General features: G+C 50.1%; 3 protein-coding genes across 3 annotated transcripts; 1 reads left to right on the top strand and 2 right to left on the bottom strand.

The window, feature by feature from the left end:
• Window positions 1-148: 148 nt before the first annotated feature.
• On the bottom strand, window positions 149-919 carry BDR25DRAFT_304631 (uncharacterized protein). Its single transcript, XM_033690252.1, has one exon. The coding sequence runs from the start codon at window positions 543-545 to the stop codon at window positions 267-269; it is 279 nt and encodes a 92-aa protein (XP_033545943.1). The 5' UTR covers window positions 546-919; the 3' UTR covers window positions 149-266.
• A 729-nt stretch (window positions 920-1,648) lies between these two features.
• Window positions 1,649-4,944, top strand: BDR25DRAFT_343900 (uncharacterized protein; the record flags this gene model as incomplete). The annotated part of the gene is made up of 4 exons (XM_033693879.1): window positions 1,649-2,180; window positions 2,247-3,073; window positions 3,146-3,834; window positions 3,897-4,944. 4 exons carry the CDS (start codon window positions 1,649-1,651, stop codon window positions 4,942-4,944), a joined length of 3,096 nt encoding a protein of 1,031 aa, XP_033545944.1.
• Window positions 4,945-10,573: 5,629 nt separating this feature from the next.
• On the bottom strand, window positions 10,574-14,057 carry BDR25DRAFT_289297 (uncharacterized protein; the record flags this gene model as incomplete). The annotated part of the gene is made up of 5 exons (XM_033688443.1): window positions 10,574-12,297; window positions 12,349-12,912; window positions 12,966-13,398; window positions 13,447-13,791; window positions 13,824-14,057. The coding sequence occupies 5 exons, from the start codon at window positions 14,055-14,057 to the stop codon at window positions 10,742-10,744; spliced, it is 3,132 nt and encodes a 1,043-aa protein (XP_033545945.1). The 3' UTR covers window positions 10,574-10,741.
• Between the last annotated feature and the right edge of the window lie 845 nt (window positions 14,058-14,902).

Below are 14,902 nucleotides of genomic sequence, written 5' to 3' on the forward strand. Positions count from 1 at the left end.
AATCTATGGGTATCATATATCCGCATATCGCCCGCCTGACGCCTTGCAATACTAGTTCTTCTCTCTTTCCTTGCGTGTGCATCTGTCCCAGGATCATCAATGCCTTTAGCTTCGCCTCTCCCCGAAACATAGAATATTCCCAAATCTCCAAGCTATAAAATCATCTCGATACTTTTTCCTCCTGAAACTTACCAAGTTCTTTTTCATTCCCTCTCTTCATTTCCAATACAAACTTCTCGCTCTTGGCCCCTTCCTTCTTAAACACCCTACGCCTTCGCCCTCCCTTCCTTCGCCTTCGCCTTCCCCCTATCCTTCTTCCCACCCTTCAAAACCTCCATATGTCCCGCCCTCTCCGCCAACAGCTTTTCTGTCTGTGTCACCAGGCCAGCGGCATTCTTCTTCTTGATCTTTTGCGCGGTTATGAGGGATGCTTTTTTGGGCTTGAAGACTCGATTTCGAGGCGTTTGTTTACCTGCATTGCGGGATTTGGTGGACGAGGAGGAGCCAGTGGAGCGCGGTTTCGATTTGGGGGCGTTTTGCGCCATTGTTGTAAGGAGACGCAGAGGTAGGAGGTTGTGGAGAGGTAGGTTAGTGGGGGATAGGAGAAGTGCCGGGTAGTGGTGTGGATTGTGGGTGGTTTGGAGATGTGGTTTTGGGCCGTAGCGTCCTTAGGAGTTCCAAAATCGCACGGTAGTAGAGTGCACGAGAAACTGTCTAGAGTCCTTGGATGTCGTTACAGTACGGGCAGCGGGGCGGGTAACGGCTGAAGGCTTTGTGACGGAGGTGTCGGCGAAATGCCCCAATATTGCAACTACAGTATTGCGACTACCACAGCTCGGACTAGTATCAGATAGTCTCTATCTTCCTTGAACAGGCTAGACAATATAACCAGGAGCAGTGGTGGCGCACAATTGCAGCGAGCGAGAGGTGGATGAATTCACGATTCGAAAAGTTCGTAGTGTTCGACTTACTTGGCATTTGTCCGGCCTTACTCATCCATCACCACCCTTCCCATTATTTAGCCGTTAGCAACGGCTCCTTCGCTCCCGTCCCCCCCCTCCACTAACCCGAGAACCCGTTTCCAAGCCCCAAAGCGCCTTTCCCAAAGCCCTTCTTAACTTCAAGCACAACTCAGGAGTAGCAAAAAACTTGCCAAGCCCCTCCGGAATAATTTCCTCAGCATCCGGCATCCCAGAATCTCCCAATGATTCCAGAATGATAGACGCAGGGGAACCTGCATCGCGTGCATCGTGTTCATATCGATAGATAGAATCGCATACTGTTCCTGGATCTTGGCCGCCGGCTCCAGATGAAAAAGGTTCGAGAAGTTAGGTCAGGTGGAGGGGGGGATTTACCCAGCCCAGCTATCCAGATCACAATACCCGGGATCGTCATATCAGACAGCGGCGTAGATGATGTCGCCGCGCCATGCCGCGCTTTTGGCGTTGGCACGATCTTTTTCCTGGGACTTGGACAGTTGTGAAGCGAGGCGAGCAGATTAAGGGGATAGAGCGGACGGAGGGCTAGGGATTGTATGTACGATACAAATACAGTTGTTTCCCTGTATGGTGGTGAGGGCTTTGTGGAACTCCGTCTGGCTTGAATCTTGAGCCTGGTGTTTACGCGCCTGTCTGTCACTCCCGTTACAATGGAGAAGTTCTCGGTTTCCAGATTCTGGATTCGTTGTCTTTCGTTGGTGTTACTAGTTGTCAATCTCGTCAATGCTCTGGGTCAAAATGCGACAATAGACTTCAAGGACTCCCGTGGCAGTGTGCTCCTCGCGACTCGCGACTCCAACGTCAACCTTGTTCTCGATGCGAAAGACTGGCCTGGCGTTCTTCGCGCGGCAATCGATCTCGCGGTTGACTTTGGACGTGTCACTGGGCTGAACGGAACAGTGACGGCTAAGACGTCTAGCAATGCGACTGTGGCGCGGAATGCGTCAATGATCTTTAATGTCACAGGAATTAGCAAGGATTGGAGCGTTGGTGGAAAGAAGGGGCGGGGAGAAGAGGAGGGGACGATTATTGCGGGGACAATTGGTAATTCCAGTCTGATTGACGGATTGATCAAGCGAAAGAAGATTGACGTCAGCAAGATTCAGGGAAAGTGGGAGGCTTTTGTCAGTGTGGTTGTGGAGAATCCCATGGATGGCGTTGATAATGCGTTGGTCATTGCCGGTAAGAACCTAACTCTCCCGCTCTTCTTAGCAAGTTGAAGAATATATGAGAGCTGACATTGCACAGGAAGCGACCGCCGTGGCACAATCTACGGCCTCTATGATATCTCAGAACAAATCGGCGTCTCGCCCTGGTACTGGTGGGCCGACGTTCCTCCTAAATCCCACGACGAAATCTACGCCCTCAAAATCACCAAAGTTCAAAAATCTCCTACAGTCAAATACCGCGGTTTTTTTATCAATGACGAAGCTCCTGCTCTGACCGGTTGGGCGAATACGAGGTTCCCGAAATCGAAATGGGGATGTGCATTCAACGCCGAATTCTACTCGCATGTCTTCGAGCTGCTACTGAGATTACGAGCGAATTACCTCTGGCCGGCGATGTGGAATGGCATGTTCAACGTAGACGACCCACGGAACCAACCCCTTGCCGATGAATATGCTATTGTCATGGGAACTTCGCATACCGAGCCCATGGTGCGCTCAACCAAGGAATGGAACAATTTTGGCAAGGGTATCTGGCAGTGGACCGAGAACAACGCCTCCATCTACCCCTTCTTCAAGGAAGGCGTGCAGCGCGCCAAGTCTTATGAAAACGTCGTTACGATCGGCATGCGTGGCTCGCATGATACAGCAATGAGTCCTGATGTTCAAACGGAGGTATTGCAAGATGTTGTGGATACCCAGCAGAAGATTATGGATGAAGTTTATGGAGATGCGAAAAAGGTGCCACAGATGTGGTGTCTGTATAAAGAGGTTCAGGATTACTTTGAGGCTGGAATGAAGGTCCCAGATCATGTTACCTTGCTATGGACCGAGGATAATTGGGGTAATATTAGGAGACTCCCAGTGGGAGATGAGACGAAGAGGTCAGGAGGAGCAGGTGTTTACTACGTAAGTTGCGCATACTCTGTCTGCACAATCAGAAAGAACAAGAGCGTAGACGTGGACTGACAAAGAATTCAGCACTTCGACTATGTTGGCGACACCCGAGACTACAAATGGATCAACACAATCCAGCTCCAGAAGACGCGCGAGCAAATGTACCAAGCAGTCCAGCGCCAAGCAACCGAAATCTGGATCGTCAACGTCGGAGACATCAAACCATATGAAATCCCGCTCAGTCATTGGTTCGACCTGGCATACGACATCGATCTCTGGGACGAGAAGAGCGCGCCCAAATGGCTCGAGATGTGGGCATCCCGCACTTTCGACTCCAAAGTCGCGAAGGATGTTGCAGCGGTCATGGATAAATACAGCTACCTCGCCGCAATGCGCAAGTTTGAGCTGATCGAACCGAACAGCTTCAGCGTGCTCAATTACGAAGAAGCGGATAAGATCCTTGCGCAATGGACTACTCTCGCCAAAAGCGCTCAGGCGGTATATGACAAGTTGCCTGCCGCCCAGCAACCAGCTTTCTTCGAAATGATACTGCATCCAGTGCTCGCGGGAGGAAACTTCGTCGATATTCAAGTCAGCTCTGCGAAGAACCAGATCTATGCCGGTCAAGGAAGAAACAGCGCGAACGTACTTTTTCAACGAGTTCTGGATGGAATGAAGACAGACCATCAGTTGACGACAAGGTATCATAGCTTGTTCAATGGCAAGTGGAATCATATGATGGATCAAACACATCTTGGATATCAAGGATACTGGTAAGTAACCCTTCTTCCATCTCTTTTGTCACAAGGATGAGGGGCTAATTGTGTTCATATAGGCAACAACCCATGCGCCAAGCCACTCCAGCCCTCCAATGGGTCATGAACCTCGAACGCTCGCTCTCTGGTGACATGGGCGTAGCCATCGAACGCAGCAACGGTTCCGTCCCTGGCGACGACAAATGGCACGACAATGGCGGCGGCAATCTAAACCTTGCTCCTATCTCGCCCTATACTCCTGCCCGCTGGATCGAAATCTTTAGCATGGGTACGCAGACCTTCAACTGGAATATCTCCGCCGAGCCCTTTGTCAAATTATCCCAGACTTCCGGCACCATGGCGCCAGACGGGAAAGACGTCCGCATTTACGTAGATGTTGACTGGAGCAAAGCCCCCACTGGCACTGGCAAGAAAACTGTCCTAAACATCTCCAGCTCGACAGACTACGGAACCCAATACTCGATGCCCACAGTCACCCTGCCAATAAACAACACCATACTCCCCTCGACTTTTACATCCGGCTTCGTCGAAGGCTCCGCGGAACTCTCCTTCGAAGCAGAACACTATACGCGACTCTCCGCAAAAGGAAACCTCACATACCAAATCCTGCCTGGTTACGGCCGCACGCTTTCTGCCGTAACTCTCAACAACCCTCTCGCGCCGTCCCTCACCTCAACAACTGCTCCAGCTCTCGAATACGATTTCTACACCTTCACGGCCACCACCTCCACCAAACCCCTCAATCTCACACTCATCCTCGCGCCCACTCTCAATACCTCGCCCAAACGCCCCCTAGCTTATATCGCGCAAATCGACGATAAACCAGAACAACGACGGCAATATGTCATCGATCAGAAACAGCCGAAATTCCCGGTAGGCTGGGAATCTGCGGTTGCGAATGTAGCTTGGTATAATACTACAAGTTGGGGTGAGGTGAAGAGTGGGGTGCATACTTTAAAAGTGTGGCTGGTGGAGCCCGGAGTGGTGTTGGAGAAGGTGGTGTTGGATTTGGGGGGCGTAGTAGCGAGTCATAATGGGCCGCCGGAGAGTTGGAGGGTCGGTGGGAGCCGGGGCGGGAATGGGACAGTTAGGCGGTGGCAGATGTGAAGAGAAGGAGGGGATGGGGAGGGCGGGGGCGGGTGGGTAACTGGTATTGGGTAATGAGGTATGGGTAATGGGTAATGTTTTATTTCGTGCAGACGCTTTCTCTTCGTCATATATGTATTTCTGATATACTTAGTGTGAAATATTTCCTTGTATCTTCGAGGCTGTCTAAAATATTATGTTCTGTACTTTTATGTCCCATCCTTCTCTTCTGCATCAATTCTCATGCGCTTTTTCGGCCTCCCTACGGGCATATAAATCCCCTCTCACTTCCCTCAATTTCCGTTCTTCGCTCTCTACCTCTCCGGTTCTTAAAATCAACCGGCGTATCTGCAATATGGCTACTACTCCTTAAAATTCTTTTAGACGGATTGGCTATGTCTCTGCGCCGAACTAAAACTTGCGCAAGGATTCAGCGTGTTCGGTTGCTGGTCTTTCTAAGATGTTGCGCCAGAGGACCGCAAGCACGCCCATCGGTCTGTTCAAAAGCCGCTCAGGGATAATCTATGCGGGTCTATGATCTAAACACCAACAACTTCGAACTTCGAACTCGTTCTGCGGTCTGGAAATACTGCCACGGCAAGGCCATGTGTTTCTGTTCGTCTAAAAACTCTACCAAGCGCAAACCAATGCTATTCCGCTGGTCTAAAACCTTGGCCACTCGTCTGTTACTAAGTCCAAGGTACGAACATTAGGGTATTTTTTTGCGTCTTCAGTACCGAATCTCATGGCGTACGATATGTAAGCGTGTGCTAGCCTTCTAAAAATCGTCTGATCCAAAAACAACGTTGGAAGTTGTTTGTTCGAAATTCACAAGTACCTAAGAATGCTCTTCAGATCGAAAAAGCTGGCTAGGGGATATGGGTCGCACAGAGCTCTACGATTTCATAATGGCTTGATAAGATGAGCCTGCTTGCCAATATCCTGCTCACTATGCTCTGTCACGAGGCGTAGTTTGTGGGAGTACATCTTTGCGCTTTCTCTCAAAAACTGAGGCAATTCTACGTCCATTATCGCTGGTTATCGCGCACCGCACTACTTGCGTGCGACCTGTATGTTATGGCCACTTCCTTGACAGAGCCCAAGTGATATCGCAATATATCTGAGTTTGCGTGAATCTCTTGGGATTGCCTGTTGAGAAGTCGCGAGGTGTATGAATAATGAACGTTTATCGGTGGAATCGGGAGTTATAGATGTGTGGAGAGGCTTCGTAGTCACCGACCGCAGGAAGGCAAATGAAGGCGTACATTTAGGGTATAAGGTGCGGATTTGTTGGGGAATATTCGTCGCGTTGTTAGCAGTGCTGAGGGCACTGGTTTCTGTAAGACCAGGCTTGCCGGAGAGGAGGCAGAACGCTAGCGGAGATAGTTGAATAAGTGGAGGTAGTGTTGGAGGAAGTTGCTTTGCGTCTGTCTGTCAGTTACTGTACAAGTTAGCTTTTAGGTTGGTGATGGTTGGCACACACAGGCGGCGGGTTGCTGTTGTCGTGTTCTTTCTCCACGGCAAAAAATGGGATGTGTCTAGCCCCCTAAGGAAATGGTAGCAAGTGCTTAATGAGATGGAGCGCAAACTGAAGGGTAAGCTAAGTGGGTGTGGCCGATATGTAGGTGTAGTGAGCTTATTTGAGAGGCGCAAGCAGGCTGGGATTGCTGCGGAGAGATTCGCCTAACTGTATAAGTCAACTGTATATTGCAACTGCTGGTGCAAAAACCCGTATTGCGTAAGGAAACATACATGTGTCAAATAAACATCAGTCCTCGTCGTTTTTATACCTCCGTAGCATGCAAAAAACTCTACTCTCGCAACCTAGTACCTTCACAACAAAATTAATCTGGAGCGGCCAAAAGAAAAGAAAAATTCAACGCCACCACCAAGTATCGAACCCAAGGCCTTGATATACCAAAAAAGAATAGATATACACACAATATCCTAGGTTCACTTGTCAGTAAGTTTGGTGTCAACACGAATTTGCGCCATAAAGCAAACGAGGCGTGGTCTGGCAGTGGTGTATGTCCAGTGGGAGCCCATCTCCACTGGACGAGAAAACTGGAAATTACAGCCCTTATATAAATAATTTGAGTCAGAAATACTTAAGCAAGGGTGAAGTACCAGGGTGTTGTGGGATAGTGTTTTGGTCTTCAGACGTAATCAGGGAGTGAATGGCAACGCTTCTTTGGGAGACCGTGGGTTTATGCGCTAAGCTTTGCTGTCTTGCGAATGTTTTCATAAATCCCTTGTGGAGGAAAATCGGCCTAATCTACTGCATCTCCCGCCGCAGAACTCGTTCAACCCGTCTTGGCCTCTGACGTCTCACTCTATGAACCAAAACCCAATCTCATGAACTCCAAAGGCATGCCTCCCCTCCGTGCCATCTTCTGCTGACTTAATGCTCCTCTTGGTTCCCACCTACGACCCTGATCCTGCTACATATCCTCCCAGGAACTGGGGTAGAGGCACGTGCATTCATAAACGGTAAGCAGGGTTGCCACTCTCCAGGCATCTCAAAGGCCTATCGTACCTCCGTAGACATTTCTATTTCCTGCAAACATTTAGTCGTCGTCAAGACAGGATTGAAATCACCAGAGATGGCCAAATTCAATAAATCCGACTGCAAGTTGTATGAAAACGCCAGAGGGTGTAGAGAGAAATGGAGAGCGCATTGACTATTAGAGGGTGCTAGTAAGTGTCTCTCTGTCTTCTTGATTTTCTGTGAATATTCCGGTTTTGATGACATCTTTAGGGAACTACGAACTAACTCCATGCTGCAGTTTAAAAGGTCTGCGTCATATTCAAATCTTGCCAGTATACAGCATCCCAGAGTCTTCCAATCCTGTTTGACAAGCGCCTGAGGGGCTTCCTCCTATTCTTCAAGTACCAGAAGAAGACCCATTGGGGGTTACGAGACTTGCAAGAACAGGGAAGTGCTGAAAAACTCTCGCGGTGTATGTTTTTGGAAGCCTTACAGAGAGCAAAACACTTACTAGCGCCGATCCTACAAGGCTTTATGTTAGTGAGAGACACTATTCAACATGCGAGACAAAGCCCCAGCGACTCTATCGTAGCTCAAACACGAGCCCTTACGTCCCAGACACGAGATTCGATTTATCGCACATAGGCTCACAGATTGGAGTAACCCCCACCATGTCCACCCGATATGTCATACATCGAACCAGCTTATATTTCTCATACAGATCCTATGTCTATCCCGTGCGCTATCCTTCCGCTCTCAACGCCAAAAATATGCCCACGGGGAAATGCATCTACTTCCACCAAGTACATGCATATGCTGCAGCGATTTCGGGCCGTTACAGCTACACCAAGCCACGATCGATACGGCCGCTTGCCGGCTGGGGGAGTGGAGTGGGACTAGAGCTACATGTACGGGCAGCAGGCCAAGCACGGTCGGCTTGGGCTGGTTCTCGGGAGGTGCACAGGGCCTGATTTGGGCTGTTCTGTAGGCTGTGAAGTTGGATTGAGGCAGATGGGAGGGAGAAGTGGTTGCGCGGAAAGGGAAAAATATTCAAGATGGATTGAGAAATAACTGCGAGAAAATTGAGATGAGAAGCTAAAGATAAGTTTGAATATCTTAAAGGATCATACAAACTTAAGTGTGTGATAGTATGTTTGGAGTGAAGACGATAAAAACAATAATTAGGTGCGGATAACCTCTCGCTAATTCTCTTCAGCCCTTCTATGATCCCAGCCATTAAAAGCAAAAACGTGAATGACATTTCCTCCTGACTGTCATTCGTATACATCTGCCGTCCAACATTTTTCGGACACGGGTCAAGCTACTACTGACACGCCAAGGATATACCTATCTATCTCAGATTTGATCTAGTACGTTCTAAGATTAATATAACGCATATCCGATTTAGGTCGAGGGCTGGTTGCCAATCAGTCCTGGGGCTATGAGTAACAAGAAACATTGATACCGGTATTGAGTCAACAAAGTCCAATCCAACTTTAGCTAGCTCTGAAATCTTCAAGAAGCAAAACTGAACTAAGCCTACCCGCGGTCCCGGTCATGCTTGCTCGCAGACCGGAAGTGCGGTGGCGCAACCGATGGTATAGTAATCCGGCGCACATTCCATGCCGAAGATGCCGAAACCTGGCTGGCGCAGCCTGTCAGACTGTGTCGGGCGGTAGGATAGGAACATGCCGTTGGATCCCGACTCCAAAGTAAAACGTGACTACGGCGCACAAAGCCACCACGTTGGACAAGCGTGAAAGCGCCAGTGGAATGGTACTTCAAGCGGCTGCGGCGCGGGCGTACGAAAGTACCAGCTCACCGGCGACCGACTAAGAAAAGGGCGTTTTGTAGCGAGTGAGGTACATAAAAGAAGTTGGTGCCTGTCTTTGCAGGAATAGGAAATAGTAAGAAATTGATAGATGGGTGGAGATGAGATCAAAGGAAAACAAATTTTGCTAGGTCGTATCGTGCGGGCCCAATCGTTGACTGCATCTCAAAATACGATTAGATCTGCAACCTTAGAAATGAAAGACTCAATTTATTTCGCTGTTAAAACCAGGCGGGAGGCGGACAGAACGATGACCGGATCCGGAAGTATTGCTTAAGGCTTGCTGTTAGATGGGTTGGTTTTAGAATCTAGAGCTATTTTCAGCCCGCCAAACTCTGAAGGCTGAATCTGAATCCCATGGCAATCTACCTGCTTTTGTGGACAAGATCTACGGAGAGCGGCCCTATCAGTTCACAGAACAATTTATTCCGAATGCGACGATCCAAGCCATTGATATTAGTGGCTGAATCCCCAAGCCTCAATCTCGAACTCTTAATTCTCTACTCCCAAATCCCTTCTTCTTTGGCTCCACCTTTCATCCACAAATTTCCAAGCCGCAAGGCTCCCTCTATTACGCGCCACCCTTTAGCCATCACCCGTGTTAATACCCTGTAAATATAGCGCACAACCTCACCCTACTGTCGTGGAATGTCGTGCAATCTCACCGACAGTTGCTCTGATTGCTTTCGAGCAGAAAGGTCTAGACTCCTAGCAACCTCTGCCTACGAAACCACCAACCCACCAACGGAATTAGAACGCCTGTCACCCAGCGCCCCGGAACCGATAGGATTGGCGTGCATATGCTCCACAATTTTGGGGACTTGGAGCTCCAGCCAACTGACTGGAAAATCCAGAGGCTGGATAGAAGTGGGTTGCGTAAATGTGGTGCCGCACATGAAATTTTGCTACTTGTGAGGTAACAGGCAGACATGCGATATGAGCAACCTTTCAGGTTTCATTTACGTGACGGGAGGCGACGTGGAGGGTATGAGAGGCAGGCTGGATGGGGGATAGAGGTAACGATTTCTGTGATCATGCCATTGACAGAAGACTACGTGGACAGGCACACAAAAAAAACACAATCTTGTTTTTACGCACTTTCAATTAAGTAGTGCTTACTATGCGTAAGCGAGAGCGAAGAGAGGGGAAGAGAGACAGCAGAGTGCTATGAAAAGTACTCGAAATACAACCGTGAAAGCCGTGTCTCGCGAATATTTGGGGGGTATCCTCCATAATGCTATACCGTACCGTGCCATGCCAAATCCTCTAAATATGCTACCCATTTGTTGACAACCCGGACTCGTACAGAAGAGAATGAAAGGAAACTGTATGTGCAGGATCCTGAGATATACACATGAAACTAAAACATGTATTTCCATATCCAGGTTGTGGCTTCTCGAGAGGAACCGTCTGGTACTCAACGGGAAGGTGAATCGAATCGAATCGGGGAGATGAAATGAGAAAATGACATATCCAGTACCGCTCCTTCTACTACTAACCTATCTCCTCCATCCGCTAGTGTCCATTTGATCTAGACCAGCTTGTGTGACAGCAGTTGTTGCCACGTTAGCCTTAGCTCTGCTACCGGTAGCTACCATGTGATAAGAAAACGGGAACGGATACGTTGGATTTGGGCTTTGTTGAATGTGCTGTGCAGGGATATCTTGCACTCGCGCCGGCGCAGGCACTTGTGCGAAGAATACTTCAGGCTCTGACAAGCGCGAAATTGGGGGCGCGGGACGGGCCGCCCAGGATGGGTGCACGCTAGCATTATTGGCATTGGTCACATGGCATGGTTGTTGATGAGACAATGTTCCCGATCGTATTTGCGACGAGCGAAGTGCCGGCGAAGGAGAGCAGTGGGATAACGTAGAGACAGGGGATGGTTGGCTTTGTGAATACAGGGTCGGATTGTTCGACTGTGGAGAGGAGTGGGGAACCGGCCGTGGAGGGATGTGCTGGTGTAATGAGGGATATGAGTGGTGTCGAGGATGAGGGGACAGCTGCTGATGCAACCCCACACCTATCCCCTGGAATTGATGTTGAGGTTGTTGCATCAGGGTCGTTGACGACAAAGGCGATATCGGAGATACCAGGCCCTGCGGCTGACTCTGTGCCTGTGACGGCGCTGGACAGGCGGTCGCGAATCGCAATGGTGCCGATCCCAGAGCCGATCTTCGCAACCCTTGTACCTCTTCCGAGGATCGAACTTCTTGAAGCGTGCAAAACCCCTTGTCCAGATTGTTGAACTCCTCGTCGGATTCACTTCCGGGATTCAGAGGCTCGCACAGTTTTCGCTGATCCTGCTCTTCTTGCTGCTTGCGCTCCAGTGGACTAACACCCTGTAAACGGTCCCCCGCCCAGTCCCATGAGAGTGGGGTGAACGCCTCCCGATGGAAACTTTGGAGCCCCGAGTTCTCGAGTAGGTTCATCCCAGTGTTGCCCATGACTGAATCCTGCAGCGTACCTGGGTCTGCAACCTCATTTCCAGCTGCTCCCTGCATTTGAACGTCACCTTCGTGCCCTGCTCTTACAAGGCCAGCCGATTCGCCCACCATCGAAACACCAACCTCGTCTCTCAATGGTAATAGCTGGTTCAGCCCCCAGCTCACTCTGCCGACTGCTATGCCTGCAAGCTTATGCACGCCGTTCGTGTGGAGTTCTTGGAATATTGCATGCGCCTGCTCCACCTTCTTAATGCGGCTCAGGTCATGTGTTTCCAGGGCATCGAGAACAAGTATCATGCATGAATTAAAGGCCTGTTGTCCCATTGTCCAGCAAATTAGTGCCGCGGAGACCCGTGCCTTAAAGAAAAGAAATGCAGTCAGCAGGTCTTCGGAAGAGGCGAGGACGAGCGCACGGCCGCGAAGCGTTGCTTTTGATGACAAGGTTGGCGATGGGTGTGACGAAGGAGGGTGATTGCCCGAATGAAACGAGGGTGGCGGAGTCTTGGTTATTGGAGATGGTGTTTGGTGAGCGGAAGTGCGGGATTCTTGTTTGTCTAGTCGTTGGCGGTTCAAGAGGATAAGGTAGTTATGAATCTTGCAGTAGAAAGCTAGGCTTGAGATCAGCAGACTTGAACCGAGCAGTAGATGCGTTAGCTCACCAGCAGCCATAGGACCGTGAGGCCAGTCTGGTATTGGCTTGTCTTCGCAGAGCCAGCTCTCGTTGAACTGTAAATTCTCCGGCATCGTATCCAGCAGCGCTCGAAGTCGGTCCGTGAATTCATCGATCTTTGTGTTGGTTAAGCGGTCGCTGCTGAGTATTTGCCTCGCGAGTATCGTGAAACGGTGCACAAATTCGCCAAACCTCAAGATCGTGGGGTCCGTGGTGAGTTCATGAGGCGGAGGGCAGTCTCCAATCCCACTGATGCCTAGAGGTCGGCCAAGAGTCATAGAATACTGCTGGTCCATATGAAGCATCCACCACCAGAGTGATTGACGTATTGAGCATTCCTTCTCCGTAGGTGGTGCTGGGTCGAGGTATTTCGGGTGGCGGTGAAGGCCGATGGACTGAGCAAGTCGAATCGTAGTTCCAAAGAGCGTCCAGGCGTCGAGGAAGCGTCCACTATTAGTAAGGTAGGGTCCGATCATAATGAGTGCTTGAATGCTAAGAAGGGTGGGTTTGCTCATAAAAGAGGCCATTCGCAAAGCCTGCATGGAAGCTGCCACTTCGTCTTTTATTAGTGTAACTGGTCAAATAGGGGTTGAGAGCATTTCTTACTATAAACGTCCCCATTCTTCAACTCTTTTTCCATAGCCCCAGCTACCCACTTTCCGCCGTACTTATCCCACACGCAGTGCTGAGCGCCGAGGGCGAGGGTCGCAAAGAGAAGAGCCAGCATATCCGGACAGATTTGGACATTCGTCCTGGCATCTCCTAGAAACCGGTCGACTTCGCTCTTGGTGACCTCTACTGGGACGTGTGGAAATGCACAAATCTGAACGCGGTCCTGAAAAGAATCCAAATACGCTGAGAGCTCGACAGGTTCAGGGAGACACTGTAGAAGTCGAGTTATGCAGGCCTCCTGCTCCGCAGGAAACACGGTCGGAAACGGATATGCGGGAATATCTTGTGGTGCGTACATGTCCGCTCCGCGTGGCATGGCATGGGTGATGGACTTCCCAGACACTTGAGAGAGGCTAATGTTGGCGAACTATCTACCTGTCAGCGCAGAGTTGTTGTGCAACTAAAAAAGGCCTACTTCAGTAATGACGTTTGCGAGAGCTGGGCTGCCAAAGTATATGCTGTCAGACCATTCGGATCCTTGGAAACGCCTCTGCCTTGCGGCGCGCCGTCTGTGAGATTTGCTCACCGGCACCTCGGCAAGGTGAGAGTCTGGCGAGACGTCGAAATCTTCTTCATCGGCCTCAATGGGCAGGTTACTCTGCCGCAGTCGGTTTTTGAGCTGGATATTCTCGGTGCGGAGCTTCCGGAGCTCGTAAGACTGTTGGATAGGTGCGTAGTCGCCGCCTTCTGCAACTTTGAAGTGACAGTCCTTAGGTTGTCCACGGGCGCAGCAAGATGTGCACGGTTTGGTACGATCGCACTGTGTTTCCAGATCGTGTCAGGTCATTCGACGATAAACGGTGGTGATGCGGGGATTGCCTTGCGGGTTATTCTTCTAACCATCCTTACCTTGACTTTTCGCTCACGGCACTTAGTGCACGAAAGCAGTTGGCGTGGCTGCTGAGAAAGAGGTTTCTTCTTGGTGCCTTCGGCTACAGCGGAAGGCTGGTCAACGGCCCCGTGGACATTCTCTGGCGAAGAATCTGCAGTCGCAGGTTGGTTGAACCCACTGGTTGAAACACTCATTCTGGACTAGAGCTGGAACGAAGCGAGAATCAAAACAGAGCGTCAAAAGAATAACTGAAGAGTCGAGTCGCTAACGGCGCGTCGCGGTGTGCTGACCGTCGGAAACACGCGACCTAGATAAGAGAGAGTTTTATATCAGTTCTCCAAGTGCGCAAAGTACGTTTGAAACCGTTGCACTTGACCTCTCCGAAGTGAGCTCTGGTTTTCGAAAGGTCCCACTTTATGAGATGGCCACCTACCCTAAAATTCTGTAATTAGTGAAAACTGCACTTAAGCCTCACTCTTCAGCTAGAAGGAAGGCTCAGTAAGACGTGGGATAGAGGCGCCGAGGAATGAACATCTATCAGGCATACTGGGTTCTCACCGGGCTTTGGACTTCCAGATCGGTCGCGGTGCATTGCAGCTAGGGTGTGGCCTTTGTCAGAAAACCGTGGTAAAGTTGCACGAGGGAATATCGCCAAGTTCAAGGCCTACAGAGTGGAAGCAGGTGAAGTGGCCCGGTAACCGGGTCGGAGCGATACATGATACAAAGATCTGGCACTTTACCAGCAAGGCGGGCCGATCCTTTGGCACTTCTTTCCAAGCTTTTCGGCCTCCAATGCCGCCGTGTCGAATGGCCTTGCTGGCATTCTATTGCTGCGCCTGGCAATGAATTGCTTTTCTCGCTTCATGAACAATCACGGCATCCCGTCTGAGTTGGCGGACGGGAGAGGTCTTAGCAGGTATATCTTGCTTGGATCGCCTTCATAGTTAGAGCCACTGGTGGCTTGCAGTAGGCTGGAGGTTGCATTTGGCTCGTGTTGAGACTCCTCTGCCAATCCCCAACACCCATTAAAGGGCTGTGA

Source organism: Lindgomyces ingoldianus, assembly GCF_010093535.1.
Source record: "Lindgomyces ingoldianus strain ATCC 200398 unplaced genomic scaffold BDR25scaffold_22, whole genome shotgun sequence".
Classification (NCBI taxonomy): domain Eukaryota; kingdom Fungi; phylum Ascomycota; class Dothideomycetes; order Pleosporales; family Lindgomycetaceae; genus Lindgomyces; species Lindgomyces ingoldianus.